Below are 22,271 nucleotides of genomic sequence, written 5' to 3'. Positions count from 1 at the left end.
CTCCAGGGATGATTTGGGGACAGCCTCTGTCTGGCTCGGTCCACTCATCCGCTTGTTTCCCAAGCGACAAGTTCAGACGTTCCCATACGCTTGACAGGACCTAATCTAACTGCTTACACAGGCAGAGAGACAGAAAAGAGAGATACAAAGACTGCGAGAGAAGACACAATAATGGACCTGTCTGGCTCTGGAAAAGAAAATCAAACGAGTGAAAGCAAAATAAAAGGGAGCCAGTCTGAGTGCCAGCAAAATGTGTTTGTCCACGTCCATGAAAACAGTTTAATTAAACATAACCCAATTTTCCTTTTCTGCCTCTTGAGCCAAAGCACATTAATGCATTCGATACAGGATTATTTTGTTTTATTCTAATTAAGAGTGTTTGTCCTGACATTTTTCACCAATGAATCACTAAAATCTGTATTAAATTACACACATTTCACACAATGCACAGTGTCTTCTTTGCCAGTTGTGTTACAATACAAAAATGTATTTATAATGAGCTAGTTCAAAAGATACAAACATTACAGATTGTGTTAATTCACTGGATAAGACATTAAGAACTAAAAAAAAAAAAAAAAAAAAAAAAAACACACTCTGCTCAAAACCATGACCCATGGCATGGGCATCAACAAGACAAGGAAGTGAGAATCTGTAAATGGAAAATAAGTGTGCGTGACACCATGAGGTAAAATGGCATGTTTACAACAGCAAACAGGGCTGATTTACTTAGGAATATTAAGTAAATATATTCACAAAACCTCATTCAGCATTGTTGAAACTGAAAGTACTGTCACATTATGTGTAGCTCAATGCTGATCTTGATGTATAACATATATATAACCTATAGCAATCTGTGTATAACCAGTGTGTAATAATAATAATAATAATGCAAAGTTGTTAAGAAAATTACTTGCTCTGAACACTTGTGTAATGTTAAATGCCTTACCAAATGAAGGCATTTACAGATCCAATAACAGACCGAGTAGAAAATGTGCATATCATTCAAAAATATTGGGCACACAGTTTATCGATTCATCCCTAGTTACAAAATTAGGGCAATAACAAATTAGGCTTAACGACAAATTCTACTGTTTAAATTAGCGATGTGCTGAATCAACATACAGCTTATGCTGTCACAATTCATTACGAATGGTTCCTTCATCATTAAGCAAGCAGAACCTATGTCACAACTCAAACAGGAAGCTAGTTCCTCAGAACAGTTGAACACTAGGGATTGACACATGCTGTGATGCTGTACTTTTCTCTTGAAATTCTGGGACTGAGAAATTCTGAGGAACCACAAAACGTTCCAGTGAAAATACCAGACAAGCAAGACAAAGAGGTGCCTTCTTGAATGAAGACAAGAAATCCAAATGCAAAAGGACAACCTTCTTTTTTTCCTGAAAAAATGTTTGTCCTAGCATATCTCACGTACACACCAACCCCCATCCTATCAGCCTGAGGTATGTTCAGAGTCATCCTTTCTCCCCTTGAGTCAGGCTGTCAGCACACGGATATTTCTTACCCATCCACATGCTAAAAACAGTTAGGCTTATATGACAAACAGGGCCCAAAGACAAGACCACTGTTACAGCCCTCATGTAATGGACTTATGTAAGAGGCAGCACAAATGGCTTTTTAACTTGCACATGCATATAAACACACGCCTCACTGAAAGCATGACTGCTCGGTTGTCTGTGCATGAGGAAATGAGGCCCCTCACAAAGCAAACTCAACCAAGAGCTCCTAAACAACCTTACAGTAGTGTATTAGAGTATAGACTTAGACTGAAGAAGGGAAGAGACTATCTTAGGGATCAGAATAATCAGAGACTTTGGGCTGGACTCCCACCCAGAACTCCACATTAACCACCTAGCAACCACACAGAACACCCTAGTAACCTCATAACTGGACAACCCACAACACCCTAGTATCATGGTGTTTTGAACCACTTCAAATGGGTCTTATTTACTAAGTGTGCATATGCACAGATTTTTGTACAGGAAATCTATGTACAAACGCAGATTTATTCACAAACAAATCAAGATTCACTAATAACGTTCATACTGAAATGTATTCTAAATTGACAAAAAAAAAAAAAGTTAAAGAACAACTGAAACCACACATAAATCACATACTTTGGGTGACCTTGTGTTAAGATGAATTTTTACATGGATATTTCATTCTAGATTTTCACCGTGCAGTGAAAGATTAAGAAAAGCTGCCTTATAGCTTGAGCTATGAGATTTCTCTGAATAACAATGCAGATATGCGTATGCACGGCTGGCTAATGAGATGCGTGTAATCTGGGTCTGTATTAAAGGTGTTTATTGTGTTTGAACTGGTTTTGAAAATGGCAAACTTGGCATTGCTTGTGGATCTTGCTACGCATCTCAGACGAAAGAGCCTCATATGTTTGCTGAGAGTGACGAAAAGATGTAAAGGAAAGGTTGTGCGGAAAGCACACAGTCACTCTTTTAGGACACTCCAAATTCTGAATATTGTAGACAAACCACATTAGCCCAAAATTAAGGCTCACTCATGGATTATGCAGTCACTTATTTCAAGTAGATAAAATGTCAACACATTCTTCCGATGAAATGTCAGACTTCTCTCTGGTGATGTATGCAGGACACCAAGCATTTTTGTGTTTCGGACTCATCAGTGAAATTAAGAAACCGTCACATGAACTGAAAACTGAAAATGTAAACTAAAAAAAAACACTAAATAATTGTAACAACATGTAGTGCTGTAGTTTTTGTGAGAACAGGCTACATAATAGGACCCGGTCGGATGAAGAACAAGCCAGTCATTTTACTTTTAAAAACATCAATCCATATGTGATAAAAGCAAACATTTGATAAGCATGGATCAGTGATTTCACATTCTACCTATACTCTATGATTATACAATGTTACTAGCATTAATCAATAAAGCTACAGCTTCATACAGCAGCAGACACGATACCATGACAGACCAGCAAACAAAGTACAGGGGCTGGCAGACCAGCTGCCTTCCTAATTCAATCCTTCTTATCTAATACTCAATTATATAACGTCATTGCTTACTACTCAGAGCTCAGACTGAAAGTATTATCCTGCTAAATCATTATCAGCCTCATCCTGCTATATGTGCCACACAGATCCAGCTGCAACAATAGGAAACGGTTTGAAGGTATAAGCTAAACATAAGCTTCAAAATTATTAGGGAGGGCATGCATGGCACTTTGAGAATGATATCATCACTAGAGATGGGCGATATCTTATCGTTTGCGATATACCGGGAAAAATTCTCCCCACGATAAGAATTAGTCTTTCCGCGATAACAACGATAAAGTCTAGTTGTTGACATATTTCTGTGTGCGACAATGTGGAGAGAAAAAAATCGGTCTGAATAAATGTACTACAGTAGCACGTGTGCGATAAATTTTTGTATGTGTATGAGCCTGTTTACAAACCTGTTGTCCAACAAAGATATAATTTCATGCTTTTTCTCCAAATTAACTTAATACATAGTCGAGTGTTTGAAATAAAAATATTTTGTGACCAGACGTGGTTTCATATTACAGAATGATAGTATTATATACAGTGATAAAGGCGATGTCGATCAGCATTGCATTATAAATATACTTTCCTTACCCAAGATTGCTTGAACACAGATAAACCATATATTTTGTGCAATCGTATGTTTATTGTCTTCAAGTTTGATCAGTTAAAATTTCTCTATCTCACTTGTGCGTTTTATTCAGCAATAATGTTAACTGAATACCTTTGTCCATACTAGGGATTTCATAGAGCATCCTCAGTAGTATTACTTTTGCCATGGATATGTGGAGTTTCTGCACAAGGGCGCCCTCCGCCTTCCTGTATTAAACAGTCAATACATTACTGAGGGCTCCAGAGTGCGACCATTTTTTCTGCCGGTGCGACTAAATTTTGTGTGCGCGTTGTTTAATATGCGCTGCCATTTCTGTTGCATATGAGAAACATCAAACAAAAATGAAAGCATAACGAAACCGTGCTACTCCTTTGAACTGTGCAGCGCTTATAGAGCGTAGAGCCTAGTTTATATTCGCCGCGTCAGCAGGAGTGCGAAGGTGCGCACAGCAAAAATGAAGCAAATATTGAGGAAACGATGGATGGTTTTTTTTAATGTTAAAGTAAAGTAAAAGACTGCTTCTTAAACCAAAGGTGAACATGTTGGTATTCTTGTGGGGAAAAAATAAATAAAAAAACATGCAAGCACTATCACCGACAGCAAGTTTAGTTTTACTTTTCTTTTTGTTTTCATTTTGAAAAGCTTGTTATCTTTGCTGTTTACCTCACTTTGCGCTATGGAGGCTCTCTTTTTTTATTTATTTGATTCCTCAGTGTCTGCTAAACGCTCTGTAATTTATTAAGTTGGTATAATACAGCATGTGGTGTATTCCATGCCTTGTATTATTCATTTTTTTAAATAAATGTTTTGTAAGCTAGTTTGTCATTGTATCTTACTGTTTTATTGTTGCTGTGCTTTTTAATTAAGAATAACAATGAATCTTTCTTTTGTTTTAGTCTTAAAAAGTGAAAGGTGTGTAGATGTATGCAAGCAAAACAGGCAATTATCTTTTCTTGTAAAACGTGACAAGATCGCGAATTCGAAGCCCGGCTTATAACACAGTAAAAGAGGTTTAAAAATTTAAATCACAAATAATACTGATGAAAAAGAACGGGTTGAATGTTAATCACTTTCGTTTTCATATAACTATAAACTATGATAAAAGTTTATCAGCATGCACTGATTAATCCCAAAAAAAAATAAATATTGCGACCAAATCATGTGCTCGTGCGACCAACTGAGAAAGTTAGTCACAAAAGAGCGACCAGTGGGAAGAATGAGTCTGGAGCCCTGTAATGGTCACGAATAAAAATAGGAAAAATAACACTTTTCTCTACAGAACAGGATTCCCTGAATTATCGTCATTGATATCGTTGTTGCAATAAATACCAGAAATATCGTGATATATTTTTAAGTCCATATCGCCCATCCCTAATCATCACCCAATCTGTGATATGAAGAGTAAGATTAACACCAAACACCTACACATGTTTGCTACATTTTCTTTCTCTAAATTACCTGCAACATGCAGAGTGGCTAGAGAGGAGATGTCAAACATTAAACACTAGACATCACCCATGCTGGTTTACTTTAGTGAGCAAATGTATTATTTTCATTAGAAGTATAAGAATATTATTGACAATATCTTATGGATGCAACAATACAAAACTTTTCTGGCTGCTAATAATTAAAGATTACCTTTAAGTGAATATTATGATGACCAATGTAAAAGTAAAAATAGAAGAAATGATCATGCAAATAAATATTCAATTTTGATTAAAACAAATAGTGCGGTGCATGGATGACATTTTTGCTGGCTAAAACCAAGAATCGAGTTAGTGTTTTAGTGCTTTCAGTTCCATTGTCCTGACGTTAATGGTTTTTTTTTTTTTTGAATGAAAATGCCTGAAATAAGGTTTTTTTGTGAACAACCTCAAGATAATTTAACGTTTCATTCTACAACATTAAATACATCAGTAATAACCACGTGATTATTTTAAAGCTTTTACATGTCTTGACAAAGGTGGTTGCTAACAAGTGCCTAAATGTGATTAGAGGTTGTCATCATACTGAACAGGTAACGCCTCATTGTGGTAAATCACTCTTTTGCAAACTATTCTAACTGAAAATTTTAGGGAAAACGTTTTTTTTTTTTTTTTTTTTTTAAATAAAGACTGAAAGATTTTTCAGAAGCTAAATGATGCTGATGTTGAAATCATGCGACCATGATTAAGTCTGTTTATAGCCTACATTTAGCTTTTTACTTATGCTGATTGTATTTAAGCATAAACTTAATGGTCAAAAAGCCAATGGAAAAATTCTGCTGTTTGTTTTGTTTTGTTTTTTGTCGAGGGAAGCAAGCTGATGCTAACTTAGCCTTGAAAAGCATGTCATCAATGCAGCGCTCTATTACAGTCAACACATAGTGCGAGTTGAAATGTCAACCCACACTTAGAGAAGAGTGAACATAAAGGTTCCCAACAGAGGAGAGGTTAACATGCAATATGCTGACATTCCCATGTTTTAAACCAGTTGAATGATCGGTTCACTGTTCATTAAACAATGACTGAAAACAATGCAAACTCAGAAAGCCAAGGTTGTAATGGAGGGTTTTTCCCCAGTTTTGACATTACTGCAGACTGTGTACTCAGTCATATAGGGAACATGGGGCCCCTCCCCTTATGGCCATGCTATGGTGCCCACAAAAGGGGCCAAGGAGGGTTTGCTTTATCCAGACGAATTGCATAACAGTACAATTATTCTTTGTATGGTCTCAATGCCAAGTGAGAAAATGGACCCAATGACCAAGGGGTGGTGTTTCTAAGGCAACCTGAAGCCCACTCCAAGACCCAAGGTGGGTGACGGGCAGTTTAGAGTGGGACATGCTTAGCAGGTCAAATTTTTTACCGTCTCTGGGGATGATGGGTCACGACTAGTAATGAACAAGCCAATTAGTACAGCTAATCATTCATCCCCATTTAAATCACTGCAGCTCACATGGACATGAACAATGTTAAGCATTTAAAAAAAGTCACAAAAAGTTAAAAAATTTAATAAGCATTCATAATAATTCTGTGAAAGGGGACCGTTGTTTATGTCTCACAAAGAATTCAAGGCATGCATATGAGCCTGTGCGTTTTGTTGCTGGAGGCGTGGAGGAAGATGTCACAGCAGTATGTTACATTCTTAGCTATTATAAGAAGGAAATGGACAGGAGGAGGAAAAGAAAGAATAAGGAAGAGAGAGGAGAAGAGCCTCTGGCTGTGGGTCTGATTGTGTGCCAAAGCAGCGCCATGTCCTGCCCATAACTGCAGGCTGTGTGTTTCTCTCACTATTTTAACTTTATTCCCTTTAAACGCTGTGTTTTTTTTTTACCCTCACTGCTCATTGAAAACAATCACTCATGTGGCAACATAAAGATAGAAGCAGACTAAAGAGAGCAGGACAGGAGACACACATGTGAGGAGTGCTTCTCAAGATCAAGATCAAGATCAACCACTAAAACAGAGTGAACTTACAAGTAGTCGGTTCTGCACCATTTTGTTCCATTTTAAAAGTAATGACTCTATTGTGCTCACCCAGCCATAAGCGCATATATGATCATTCAACATGAGATGCAGTTTGAACAAAGCAAATCTGATTAAACTTAACCCATCTGTCTTTTATAAGTGCTGCAAGCTTTCCAAAAAAGCTGATATATTAAACAGAGTAATCGTTTTTCACATGACTCAATTATCCTGCTTTTCTAAAACTAGATTTAAAAAACTGAATATTCTGACTGTTTTTGTAATTCTGCAACTAAACAAAAGGACCATTCTGCAAAGCCCCAAATGCTGAAAGATGGCAACAATACATGCAGGTTCTCTGCTATTTGCCCCTCTCTACACCTTGCACATTATCTGGATATTTATTGTCTCAATAAAGAAAATTAAATAAGTCTATCCTCTAGTGTGACCTTTTACATTATTTTTTGCAATCTGAGATAAAAATTTTAAAGATAAAAAAACATGACAACTCAATTCAGAAATATATGATTGGCCTTCCAGACCTATTTTATAATTGAAGCAGAAAACATTCATTTTACCTTCTAAATACAAGTCTCTGGTCCTATGCACGCTCCATCTGTGCATGTTGTTCCAAAAGAAAACTATATAATCATTCATGTAACTGAAGCGGCTTTACTTTTCAGATGATGCTGTGAAACCCTTGCTGTTCTGGTATGCAATCCAAACTATGGAAATAAAATGTTTACGTGTCGTTTTACATTAATTTTAGATTCTTTGATTGCTCTTTTCTGAAAGTCATGCAAACATGAAAAAAACAAAAAAAACAATCAAGTAATAAAAGCTAGCAAAGTATGCCAAATAACAACAACACAGGTATTTATGAGCTGCGAGTTTGAGCATATGATGCAATTCTTATGCAACTCACCGTTTCTTTTTTTTTTTTTTTGCCATTAGATATGAAGACATCCTCGAAATGTTAAAAAAAAAATTTCCATTTACCTTTACTTACAAGGTTACATTGCTAGAACCAAAAGCGGACATCTTTCTGTCTCACATCTCTAGCATATCAATTCTTGTGCAAAAGCACAGTAATGCAAGCTCTGTAATCAGCCGTTATGAAAATAGCAGCGAGTTCGCATATATATTAAAATCATCAATCTGATAGGATGTCCGGCGGCAGGCACAGGGTGTATTTGTGTTCTCGTCTCACACCAGGTACTGTGACCTGCGTCAGCACCCTGTGTGCTTAGTCAACATATGACCAACCCTAATCCACCACCTGTCCACGGTGGATGCCACATCAGCCTGGCACAGAGAGCGAGCACAGTTTATCATTGATATGCACATATTTGAATGCATTAAATATTCTCAAAGTAACAGAGTTTGCTACAGTGGTCAGGGCAAATTTAGGCTCGAGCAGTCCAGCCAACTGGACAGCAGCCTGTTACTTTTAAATACATGCAATCCAAGAGGTTCATGGTCTGAAAGAGTTTCTATGAGGCTTTACCTATATACTAAGCTTGAAAAACAAAAACTGACCATAATTCATAATGGCCATAGAAATTGCTGCCACAAAATTAACCTATATAAGCTGATGCCCAAGTTCAACAAAGCCTTAAAAAAATGAAAAACACACATAAAATACTACTAAAATTGTTAAATGCTCACATAAAGAATTGGTAAGCCTAACAATACATGGTGGGCTGTCTGTTTTCTGTACATTGTGTACCCTCTATCCACAATTTATATTCATAGTGGACAGCTGGTGGTCCAGTACTCCTTTCAACAGGCTGTCAGCACATTTCTTTACAAGATGCAAGCAATTCCACAATAATAAATTATATAAAAAAGTATTTGGCTCATATAATAGGACGCCTTTTGACAGGAAGCTTAAAAATACATCCAACCTCTCAGGCTACTGAACTAACGTTAGCATCTAGCATGAAGCTATCATTAGAAACACAGTGGTAAATGATGTCGGTGTCAAAGTATCAGTGTTTTTATGGCGCAGCTTGAAAGGAAGAGACGTTATAATAGCATTTCAACAAACAAAATATTTTTGACTCACCAGCACAGGAGAGCTAAAACGGCGCACAGCAACAACACGCGCAGCTTCTTCATTATCTTCCCGCGGGGACCAACATCCTCGCTTTTTTATCTATTCACCTCTAATACGACAGAGGCCAAGACTAGCTAATAATGCTAATTGTTTACAACTGTATTAAGGTAAGGGGGTGTGTTTGGCAGTCCAGAACAAACAGTTGGACTAGTTTCTCTTTTAAACCCCCCGTTGAGAAGCGCTGGCTGCGTTACTGCTTCTCTTCTGCTTATGCTGCTGTTGCTTCTGCTGCCCAGCGCTTACGGCTCCTCCTGCCCCGGCCTCGGCCAATAGGAATCAAGTATTACTGTAACCCCGCCCACTCCTCGAGGTCTAGATGAGTTGGAAGTTTTGTCAGCAGACGCGTCACCTCTAAGATAATAGATTTGAAATATTGCTAGAACATTCATATGGGAGAATAATTGAGCTATTTTGTTATATTTAACCCCTTTCGTGTTTAATTCGTGTGAGGTTTAAAATATGACAGTCATCTACTTGAGAATAATCTCTCATAGGCAGAGCAATTCTTCGACTTTATAAACACTTCAATATCCGTTCAACAGTTAAATTACCTATAATAACATAAAACTATATGTTTTGTTTTTAATAACTTCATTTTAGATTTTGAGGAAAAAAATACCCATAGAAAGTTTCAGACGCAATAATTTTGGCCCTTTACCAGAATTATATATATATACTGTATACAGGGGTTAAATTGGGATTTGTTATGTGGGGGGGGGGGCTATTATGGAAGTTTTTTCCTAACAAAATTAAAATGAAAATTCAAATGCCTGAAAAGATCAAATAATAAATCAAACTCTCAAAACAACTACTCAAATGATAAATCAAATGCTCAAACTATCAAATGATAAATCAAACTATCAAAATGGCTTCTCAAATGAGAAATCAAATGCTCAAATGTATTTGATATTTAATTTTCATGATCAACTCAGTATAAACCTGTCATAATTAAATGATAAATAAAATGTTCAAACTATAAATCAAATGCTCAAACCAACATCACAAATGGCAAATCAAATGCTCAGATTGTTTGCTCAAACGGAAACCGAAAACGGCCATTGATAAATTAAGCCTATAAAACCTAAACGAAAACTCAAAACTTTACAAAACTTGGTGAAAACGTGTCAGATGACTCTGAACAGCCATGCAACGTTTCATGGAGATCTGACCTTAGTTGGCGCTATAACAGTTAAAAAGGCCTCAAAAACACAATATTTCTGTATAAAATGACCTCAAATTGTAGAACATGTTCATACATTAACACTAGATCTTCATAACATATGATAGAGCTCCTCATTGTGAACAACTTTGCCTCTAGGACTAATGTTGTCAATCAAATCGTTCATTAGTTATTCTCAATGATGTTGAAAACCTACTTTTGCGAACTAGTCCCTGGTTTCTCGCTCGATCTCGATCAAAACACTATAGTAATGTTCTCTGGACTCTCTAGATCAATAATTATAAAAAAAATGTTGAATGTTGTCATTTGGTAAGCTGTAACAGGGTCATTAATAAAAGGGTGTAGCCAAATATACCCAGAAAACACTGTTGTATGAGAAATTGCTATTTATAACCACTAGATGGCAGCGGAAGACCACTAATGGGCTTATTAAACTCTCAAACAGAACTGTTCATAGCTTTTCTCATGGAGATATTATAAAATCACTGTTATAACATTTAAAATCACATTTAATTCAAGTTTACCATTTTGTCAGTTTTTACAATTTTGCCATATTATGATCACAGAGAAATATAGACTCTTAAAAAAAGAAGACTTGCAAAAACTATTGTCAACTATAATTTATTTCAAATATCTATATCTGCAACAAAATGTGTGTGCATGTATGTCTTTGTATGTGTGTGTCTGTTTCTGTAAGCATGCTTATTGAGGCTTAATATAACAGTTTAACCTTTTCATGTTTGTGAGTATGTGTTATTTGGCAAAAATAAAGGTGGCGGTTGCAAACCTGAACGAGTTACTGAGGCAACTGCAGGTACAAAGAGTCAGGAGAAAGCAAGTTACTCAACAGTGGATGAGGTACCCAGTTCTGCCTTAAAGCTCCGCCCACGCTAGTTGATTGGCACTCGTCATTTGCATTTGATTTATCAATGGCCGTTTTCGGTTTCCGTTTGAGCAAACAATCTGAGCATTTGATTTGCCGTTTGCGATGTTGGTTTGAGCATTTGATTTATAGTTTGAAAATTTTATTTATCATTTAATTATGACAGGTTTATACTGAGTTGATCATGAAAATTAAATATCAAATACATTTGAGCATTTGATTTCTCATTTGAGAAGCCATTTTTTGATAGTTTGATTTATCATTTGATAGTTTGAGCATTTGATTTATCATTTGAGTAGTTGTTTTGAGAGTTTGATTTATTATTTGATCTTTTCAGGCATTTTAATTTTCATTTGAATTTTGTTAGGAAAAAACTTCCATAGGCTATAGCATCGGCTTTATATATATATATATATATATATATATATATGTGTGTGTGTGTGTGTGTGCATGTTTATGTGGTTTACGGGGACACAAATTTGTTTAATGACATGGGTATGACGGAGGTATTACAATTTGAAGGTGGTTTATGAGGACACTGCCTATGTTCCGTAAATCAAAAGGCTTAAAAAACATACTAAATGGTGTTTTGTTTTTTTTATCTAAAAATGCAGACAGTCTCCTGTAAGGGGTAGGTTTAGGTGTAGGGTTGGTGTAGGACAATAGTACATAGAGTTTGTACAGTATAAAAACCATTACGCCTATGTAGAGTCCCCGTAAACCACATAAACCAACATGTGAATGTCGTGGAAAAGTTCATTTATTTCAGTAATTCAACTCAAATTGTGAAACTCGTGTATTAAATAAATTCAATACACACAGACTGAAGTAGTTTAAGTCTCTGGTTCTTTTAATTGTGATGATTTTGGCTCACATTTAACAAAAACCCACCAATTCACTATTAGCCTGACTACGTCAGACTTCGTACTTCCGCTCAATTTCATTTTGCTTCTGTACTCAGTCTGATATAGCAGACCCAGAGCCATAGAGAGACACATGGCTCTGAGCAGACCATCTCCCAGTTTATCTCCGGCTCCGCAGCAGCCGGGCCAACCAACGAACAGAGGGCGGGCTGTGAGCCGTGACGTAGACGCTAAGCGCCGAATTTAAGATTGTAGTTTAGGTTTAGGTGAGGGAAATCTAAAACGACAGCGGACACGGAGACACGGGATGCTATCCGCTCTGTTGTGGAGAATATTCCCGGCACTTGCCAGCTGAAGCCCGAACAAGAAGAGTGTTTGGTTCACATTTTGAATGGAGGTGATGTTGTGGCCCTACTACCGACAGATTTTGGGAAAAGTTTAATTTATCAACTGTTACCGATCGTCAGCGAGAAACTGGGGAGGCCAAAGTCCGGCAAGGCGATAATTGTGGATGCGTAGATTTACTTCACATAATCTGCAAAAGTCGTTCACAGCCATCTTCACTCCGGTGTTTCGCTCGATGGTTTTGTTTTCACCGCATACCTGTGTTTACAGTGGAAGTTCGAGGCGGCTGAGCCGGCGCATAACATACGTCATAACCAACCGTTATGTGATTGGCTTACGGGTACACCAATGATTTTAAACTTCAGACAAGCGCCCGCCCACGAAAAAGTAAAAGCTTGTCAATTATGCCCTTCCAGACTCTGTCTACGAAGCAAAGCGAAGTAGCAGAGTTTGGTATTACCAGGCTAATTCACTATCTCAACAAATTAGAATATGGTGACATGCCAATCAGCTAATCAACTCAAAACACCTGCAAAGGTTTCCTGAGCCTTCAAAATGGTCTCTCAGTTTGGTTCACTAGGCTACACAATCATGGGGAAGACTGCTGATCTGACAGTTGTCCAGAAGACAATCATTGACACCCTTCACAAGGAGGGTAAGCCACAAACATTCATTGCTAAAGAAGCTGGCTGTTCACAGAGTGCTGTATCCAAGCATGTTAACAGAACGTTGAGTGGAAGGGAAAAGTGTGGAAGAAAAAGATGCACAACCAACCGAGAGAACCACAGCCTTATGAGGATTGTCAAGCAAAATCGATTCAAGAATTTGGGTGAACCTCACAAGGAATGGACTGAGGCTGGGGTCAAGGCATCAACACACAGACGTGTCGAGGAATTTGGCTACAGTTGTCATATTCCTCTTGTTAAGCCACTCCTGAACCACAGACAACGTCAGAGGCGTCTTACCTGGGCTAAGGAGAAGAAGAACTGGACTGTTGCCCAGTGGTCCAAAGTCCTCTTTTCAGATGAGAGCAAGTTTTGTATTTCATTTGGAAACCAAGGTCCTAGAGTCTGGAGGAAGGGTGGAGAAGCTCATAGCCCAAGTTGCTTGAAGTCCAGTGTTTCCACAGTCTGTGATGATTTGGAGTGCAATGTCATCTGCTGGTGTTGGTCCATTGTGTTTTTTGAAAACCAAAGTCACTGCACCCGTTTACCAAGAAATTTTGGAGCACTTCATGCTTCCTTCTGCTGACCAGCTTTTTAAAGATGCTGATTTCATTTTCCAGCAGGATTTGGCACCTGCCCACACTGCCAAAAGCACCAAAAGTTGGTTAAATGACCATGGTGTTGGTGTGCTTGACTGGCCAGCAAACTCACCAGACCTGAACCCCATAGAGAAATGTGTGATGTTGCCTAACTAACTGTTAAACAAAAAAACTTTCCATTTTGATTTTTTACCTCAGTATGCTGAGTTTATTATGATTTCTCCTCGAGAGGCTGCGTGAGCAACAGATGCATTATATACAGTAGCTATATCCACGATTCACCACTTGCTACTCCAAATGTAATAAAATCAGAATAATACTTGTGTTTTTGGTGTTTAGATAGTTATTGATGTTTTAATCATGTTACTTGTCTGGCGTTAATGAAGCGTTAATGTCGAGCCCTGGAGTCTATGTGCCGTGGCTCAGCCTGAACCCTGACTGTATATATATATATGCGTGTGTGTGTGTGTATGTGTGTAATATCTCTAATCAACAGATGTATATTTTATCACACCATCTCGGTTTTTTCATTTATTTATTTATTTTTTAATTAATTAATTTTTTTTTTTTTTTGGTGCAAACATTCCTCACCTCAAGCTGAACTGATGCACTTGATCAGTTGGTCAACCTCTGTGATGTAGTAGAAAATAGTCGAATCTTTTATATTAATGGGATGAACATATTATATACCTATTTTTGAATTTCTCTGCATATTTTTTTTAAATAAATTATTGTGATTATGATTATTCTCTGAATAAAAATGAGAAAAGAAACGGTTCTTTTCAATGAACGGTTCTTGGGAAAGAAACGATTCGCTGAAGTGAGATCTCATCACTACTGTAAACAGAGGTGGACAGTAACGAAGTAAATTTACTTGAGTATTGTACTTAAGTACACTTTTTGAGTATCTGTACTTTACTTGAGTATTATTTTTTCTGGAAACTTGCGACTTTAACTTCACTACATTTGAAAGACAAATATCGTACTTTTTACTCAACTACATTTATATCAAGGTCCCCAAGTAGAAAGTCGTTATATTTAGCAGTTTTTACAGTGTGTGCATTTTCAGATTCACTGAACCCTTTTTTCTGCGAAAATCCGGCCTGCGATCTGCCAGTACCTTCCTGTGTTGCCAAGTGTTACAGTATTTCTAAGCCTGCAGTTTTCCGCCTAGCTTTGAATGGACATTTGTCTGATGTTTTTACGCAAATCTGGCAACCTCGGGATCTTCCCCGCTAAACTAATGTAAACGTCCGCGCTACTGCACAGCTAAAAGCGCTCTAAAAAGGCATGTGTTAACTCATTAAAGCCCTTTGGAAAATTAACCATGTTTTTACTATAGTAACCATAACTATGCTATTTGTAGTAAAACTTCAGTAACCACAAATTTACCATAGTTTCATTATATTAACTATAGTTTGATTTAAACTTTGGGAATACAAATGGTAGGCTAATATATCTGTCAAAACCACTGCCCTCGCTTTACTATATATATATATATATATATATATATATATATATATATATATATATATATATATATATAAACTTAGGCCTACTGGTAAATTGCTGCTAAAAACTGGTCAGGGAAGTATATAAATCTGAACATTATTTTATTGTCAAAACACTGCACATAAATACACATATATATATATATATATATATATATTATTTTTATTTTTATTTTTTTGCAAACAAATGATCAAAAAGTTGGCTAAATGAAAACTTTGGAATCTAAACTGGGAATCAATAAGAATTGAAATCAATAAGCAGAAGCAGAATCTGAATGGATAAAATTCAAACAATACCCAACCCAGCCACATGTTGTGAAGTTCACTGATTTCTGAGCATTTTATGAACGATGATCAGTTGATGGCAAAAATCAAAAAGATGGTTATTTGGCACAACCTGCAAACCCATGGCCATACTGAGAGAGTATGATCCAGTTTTCTGAAGAGACTAAAGGTTTGTTTTCTTTTCAATGTTTGCTTTGTTTGCCTAAAATGAACCATATCATAGACTTCAATATCTCTTTGAAAAAGAACTTTGTAACTTTTAAACAAGTATTAAAATGAGTTTCAATGTAGTTGTAGGAGTGTTAAATAAAAAAAATAAAATAAAGATGATTATCTTCATTCAGTTGTTCCATTTCTATAGGTTTGGTAACATAAAAGCTCTTAATTCCAAAGATAATACAAGCTAATCAGTGTATTCAGTAGGTTGCATTAGTGGCATAAGGTATTGTAAGTATACAACAATGCGACAATAAAACAATGCATTTACTTTTTACTTTTGATACTTAAGTACTTTTAAAAACATGTACTTCCGTACTTTTACTTAAGTAAAAATCTGTCTTTACAACTTTCACTTGCAGTGGAGTAGTATTTGACCAGTGGTATCTGTACTTTCACTCAAGTAAGGAAGTTGTGTACTTTGTCCGCCTCTGACTGTAAAGTACTATCGTACAATGCTGAACAGAACTACATTCTGCAGAGGAGACTACATTTCCCATAAAGCAACAGTTCAGGACGTCGCGTTATACGCCAGTGTACGTTGTACGTGCTTATAAATATTTAATACATTCTCGTAAAACACGTGTTCGCTAATTTTATACAATTTATTTATATTAATTTCTTATAAAAAAAAGAGGAAGTACTTGTTCTGGCATATTTTGAAACCTTAATAACATTTCTACATTCGTGAGGCGGGGTCCTCAAGTCACAGAACTCCCAACTCATTTGGTGAGCTGTCCTAAGCAGCTGCTGAAGTTTACATAACAACTTTCATCGGTTGTTAATAAAGTTTTTGAAGTCTAGGAAGATGCGGTGGAGTATGGAGGTGTTGAGAGTGTGTGTGGCATGTGTCTCGTTGTGTGTTTCTGTGGTCAGCGCGTTCTCTCAGTCTCTGGACAGTGACTTTACCTTCACGCTACCCGCCGGACGCAAAGAGTGCTTCTTCCAGACTATGAAGAAAGACGCTTCGCTGGAGATCGAGTACCAGGTACATCTGGAGATTTCACTCTGGGCCAGCCTGTATGTTGGTGATAGTGGATATAGCAAGACGTTATAACTTCATCATTTTGTTGGATACTGCCTACATTCGTGTTGTAGTATCAATTAAGTTGAAAAATGGATAATACGAGATACGAGATAATAAAAAGAAATGTTCTACATTAAGTTAGCACAACTTAAAATACCACAAAAACATCAATGTAACTTTAATTCAAAGATGTATTAATCGTGTGAATTGCATTTGTTAATGTTTAAAGTAAGCGATATTGATTAAAACATATGACACATGAATGAAAAATTAATTATGTAAACATTTGAAGTGAAAGTGAGTGATTATACTTTTTTTTTTCTGTACAGCAAGAACAATGTAGTTAAATATAGGCAAAAAAAACTTGGATAACATTTAATTGTTATATTAATATTCTTGTATTTATTCTTGTAAAAAAGTTTTTCTTCATAATTAACATTAAACATAACTTTTTTTTTTTTTTTGCCAATTAACTGGTTGCAAAACAAAGGGCAATAATTCTCTTTCAGACATGATCTAATGCAATACAGCATGCTGCATTATGAAAATTAAACTTGAAGTTGTGACACAATACTGAAGTTGGAGAAGTGACACAATGGAGTTAAAGGTCATTTTCGGAGAAGGAAAAGTACCAAAAGGACTGTTTCTGTAACATGCCCACAGCAGTAAGCTCAAAGCTTCATGCAGTGAGGGCAGAATCAGCAGATCCTTCTGTTGACTCCTCATTCATGGAAATCTCTGTGTCTGTGTGCAGGTTCTGGATGGAGCGAGTCTAGATGTGGACTTCTACTTGCAGTCGCCCAGCGGTCACATTATAGCCACTGACTACAGAAAGTCTGATGGGGTTCATACGTACGTTTTATTATCACAGTTTAGTCATACACACTGAGGTAATTACTTCCAGATTATCTGTGCTTGACCTTTCTTAATTTTTTTTTGTGATTTTTTTTTTTTTTTTTTTTTTACTTCAGAGTGGAAACAGAAGAGGGAGACTACATGTTCTGTTTTGATAATACGTTCAGTGCGGTTTCTGAGAAAATCATCTTCTTTGAGTTGATTTTGGACAATATGGGAGAAGGCGAGGAATCGGAGGACTGGAAAGCATACGTGCAGGGAGCAGACCTTCTGGACATGAAGCTGGAGGATATCATGGTATGAAAAACACGTGCCAAAGAAACATGAGTGTCTCAGTCAGTGCATGATGTATAGTACTGTTCAGAAGTTTGGGGTCAGTAGTTTTTGTTTTTGAATGAAAGAATACTTTTATTCAGTAAGGATGCATTAAACTGATCAAAAATGACAGTAAAGACATTTATCATGTTTAAAAAAGTTGTTCTACTGCATACTTTCTATGCAGCAAAAAATACTGAAACCAATATTAATCATAGTTTCCACAAAAATATTAAGCAGCACAGCTGTTTTCAACACTGATAATGGAAAGAAATAATCTGGAGTAATGACTGCTGAAATTCATCACAGGGCTAAATTACATTTTAAAATATATTAAAATAGAAAACTTATTTTAAATGGCAATGTTTTTTAAAATAGTACTGTTTTTACTGTATTTTTAATCAAATAAATGCAGCTTTGGTAAGCATAAGAGACTTACTTTTTTAGAAAAAAATTACTGATACCATACTCTTGAATTGTAGTGTAATATCTTTTAATATTTGCGAATCTGTCCAGAATCATCCAGGTGTCTTTCCATATATGGAAAAGAATATAATAAAAATAAAAAATCTATATTCAATCTACGTTTTACTAATTATACTCAGTGTTACAACATTTAGCTAAAATGGCTCTTTGTTTATTAAATGTAATTTCAAAATTTGTAAGCAGTAATCAGAAAACAGCAGGAAATATATATTGGGAATTCACTGGTCAGAAGGTGTGGCAGCCCCAAACTATTGTTATGGAATGTGGACAAGCAAGACTATTGTTCAGTAAATAAATATGTCGCTGACACTATTGAAATGCACTTACATTGTGGATAAATCCACTTTTTGATTCCAAGTAAGTGGAATAATTAACTTCCTATTCACAGATGTCAGTGTTTGGGCTTGAACACTCAGGTTTCACTGAGCATATGGCAGTAGTCGGTCGGTCTGTCAGTTAAGGTGACATTTGTTTGAACCGAAGCAATATAGATAACCTGACAAGGCATGCCAACTACCAGCATGCAGTGCAGCACAGGTGGTGTCAGTGTGACCCTGAGTGCTTGTGAAATAGTCTGAAAGTAAAGGACCAAATACTTGACTGTTGATCTTGAAAGAAGCGTATATAAACTGATTCTACGTTAACAAGCTATTTCAGGAAGCAAAAGGAAGTTTTCCAATTAAAATCACATCTGTGCAGGAAATTGTGTGTTCCTATTGGGTCAAAGTTGACTTTGTTTACTTGCCATTGTTTCAGAGTGGAGATATTATCGATTTCTTAGCCGTTTGTGTGGGACTGCTTATGTCTCGGCCATTGGTTATTTTTCTTTTAATCCTGAAGACATAATAAAGTTATTTCAGGTTTATTTGTTGAGAATACTGATTAAAAACACAATTTTTCTTCTTTTATCTTCCAAAACACACAAACACTCTCTAAACTAACATAAAGGAACTGTGAGAACAGTTCAAATGTTTGGGGTCTTTTTTTTTTTAAACAATGTAATACTTTTATTCAGCAAGGATGCATTAAATTGATCAAAAATCACAGTACAGACACTTATAATGTTCTTGAGCAGCAAATTAGCATATTACAATGATTTCTGAAGGATCATGTGACACTGAAGTCTGACGTAATGATGCTGAAAATTCAGTTTTCATCACAGGAATAAATTACATTTTAAAATATATTCAAATAGAAAATAGTTGTTTTAGATTGTAATAATATTTCACGATTTTTACTGTATTTTTCAATCATATAAATGCAGCATTGGTGAGCATATTAGACTTTTTCACAATAATATTCAGTGTTAGTGTATGCAAGTAATATTCACATTCAGAGTGTGTGTCTCTTTGCAGGACACCATCAACAGCGTGAAATCTCGACTGGGAAAGAGTCTTCAGATCCAGACATTGCTGAGAGCCTTCGAAGCCCGCGACCGCAACCTGCAAGAGAGCAACTATGAGCGGGTCAACATGTGGTCGTGTACCAACCTTGTCGTCATGGTGATCGTATCCGGGGTTCAGGTGTACTTGCTGCGCAGCCTCTTCGACGACAAGAAGAAAACGCGCACATAGCTGCCTCTACTGCTACTGACTGAAAAACACAAACACACACACCTCTGTCTGTCTCTCTTGTTCTTACATATTCAGCTCCATCCTCCGTTAGCTCCCATCAAGTGTCCTTGGACTGATAACAGCTGGAGTCTCTCCTCCTCCACACTTTTTTATGTCTCAAGACAATCATTTTCTACTTGACTAAGCCGATAAAATGAGAGATTGAAGTCGATCTCTAAGCTGCTGCTATGTGACAGATCAAACCAGGAACATGATGTTTTTAGTTTTAAATCTATATAGACTATCAGAGAACAAAGAGTTTTGTGACGTGTAGTTACTGAAATCTTCCAGGCACTGAGAAGAATACACTGATCTGCAGCACGTTTCCTATTTTTGTAACAAGCAAAAGTATTTTGAAATTTCTCCAATTGAAAGTGTTTATGAGCCATACTGTATGATGTCTGATTAAAATATTGAATGCTTTTTTGTACATTAACCACACCCACGCCCATGTTCTGTTTGCTTTACTTGTCTGTTACTGATAATTTTATGAAGAGACGCACCCAATACACAGATGCTGTGACTTTTTTCTTATTAACAAATTTTAATAGTGCATGGCACTAAACTTTTTTTGTCCGGGTCTATTAATTTATTTCAGCATACATTAAAAATGCAATTCATACCTACAATGACTTGAATTCACTTCTTCTAATTTCTGAATTAAATTTATTGTGATATTTTATGAAGTCAAAAATGTTGACTGTCCTGATATCATAATGGAGATAAAAACTTTATTATTTATTTTTTAAATTTTAAGTAACTGATTTGCAGCAGCTTAATATGTATTTCACTAATAATTATTCAAAACTATTGTCTACCAAATAATTAAAAAAAAAACATTGATCAAAGCGAAATGATCTTTAAAGTCTATAAATCTGTGTTGCAAAGCCAAGGCACTCAAGAATTTATATTAAAAAGCCTTTATTATCTCATGGCTTAAACATTAAAAATAAGTCACAGATGAGCGCACACCTACGCGTTGCGGCTAAGATGCCTTCATCAGGGTGTGCACTGTGTACTCAGTCACAGGCTCATCTATGACTTATTTTTAATGTTTAAGCCATGAGATAATAAAGGCTTTTTAATATAAATTCTCGAGTGCCTTGGCTTTGCAACACAGTTTTCCCTTGTCCAAAGAGCACCGAGATATTAGAGAGTTCTGCATCCCAGTAGCCCTCTTTTTTTTGCATTTTTGTGAGTAATGATCTTTAAAGTCTTTTCAAATATCAGTTAATTTGACCTTTTTATTACAAGACAATGTTAGTTCAGATTGTAAAATGTTGCGTGTTATGAGTCCTTAAAAATGTAATGATATTAATAATAATTCATGATATTTGTTTAAAAAAGAATTTTTTTTTCACCTTGAAAAACATATTTTAAAGCATAACTTACACTCATGTATTCAAGGTTTAAAGAAAACACTTTCTTTCTTTTTTTTTTCTTTGATTACATGACATTTTTAGGGTTGTTGTTTTTTTTATCTCAGAAAAATGGTATGAAATCAAGATGAATACAAAGAGAAATTGACATTTGAATTAGACTTTTAAAAAAAATATATATATATATATATATATATATATTTTTTTTAAATGACCCTAAACTTGTATTCACACGTGAGCTATGCCAACTTAAAAACACGCTTCTTAGAAGGCTCAGTCAGTGCCAGGCTGAATATGACTCTCAGCTCTATAAATCTCTGGAGGCTTTAGCAGCACTAGTAATAACAGCAGCAGCTCAATCCCTCTTCCGTCAATGACAGCAGCCTGGGCTTCAATGTGCATTAGAACTCATTCAGAGGCTCAGAGGCCGGACTCCTCTTCCCTGGTGAATGTTGCTACAGTATTTTAATGACTGTTGTGTTGTTGCAGTGCAGGAACATTTGCAGTGAGCAGTTGCTCTCTCTATCTAGTGACGCTTGAGCTATTTCTGTGTTGTTACTAGGACAACCATCTTCCACTGAGTCTCTGGTCCTGTGGGAAGCTGCTCTCACTGTGCTAATGAATGAAAGTTTACTGCTCTTTTTTGATCAAATCACTCTCTTTTGTGCTTGAGATCTAATTTTCAGTGTATCATAGTTGCACTGCTTTTCAGTTTATCTACTAAAAACCAGTTTAACATTTTTTTTTCATATATTTTAGTTGAATAAAACGTCATTATGAATCATGTGGATTTCTTTGATTTTCTGAAATGTGCTTGTCTTGAATTG

General features: G+C 36.2%; 2 protein-coding genes across 4 annotated transcripts in view; one reads left to right on the top strand and one right to left on the bottom strand.

The window, feature by feature from the left end:
* suco (SUN domain containing ossification factor) overlaps positions 1-9,445 on the bottom strand; it is a 51,516-nt gene extending 42,071 nt beyond the window's left edge. For all 3 annotated transcript variants that reach the window (XM_058755466.1, XM_058755467.1, XM_058755468.1), the window contains exon 1: positions 9,172-9,445. In XM_058755466.1, the coding sequence (XP_058611449.1) occupies positions 9,172-9,224 (53 nt within the window). In that variant the 5' untranslated portion in view covers positions 9,225-9,445. The remainder of the gene's footprint in view (positions 1-9,171) is intronic.
* Positions 9,446-16,452: 7,007 nt separating this feature from the next.
* Positions 16,453-20,713, top strand: tmed5 (transmembrane p24 trafficking protein 5). Its single transcript, XM_058755877.1, has 4 exons — positions 16,453-16,757; positions 17,551-17,648; positions 17,768-17,948; positions 19,808-20,713. The coding sequence occupies exons 1-4, from the start codon at positions 16,578-16,580 to the stop codon at positions 20,024-20,026; spliced, it is 678 nt and encodes a 225-aa protein (XP_058611860.1). The 5' UTR covers positions 16,453-16,577; the 3' UTR covers positions 20,027-20,713.
* Positions 20,714-22,271: the final 1,558 nt, after the last annotated feature.

The sequence above is a fragment of the Onychostoma macrolepis genome, chromosome 20 (genome assembly GCF_012432095.1).
Source record: "Onychostoma macrolepis isolate SWU-2019 chromosome 20, ASM1243209v1, whole genome shotgun sequence".
Taxonomy (NCBI): Eukaryota; Metazoa; Chordata; class Actinopteri; order Cypriniformes; family Cyprinidae; genus Onychostoma; species Onychostoma macrolepis.
The sequence above is the reverse complement of the archived record's forward strand: the minus strand, read 5'-3'. Positions and strand labels throughout refer to the sequence as shown.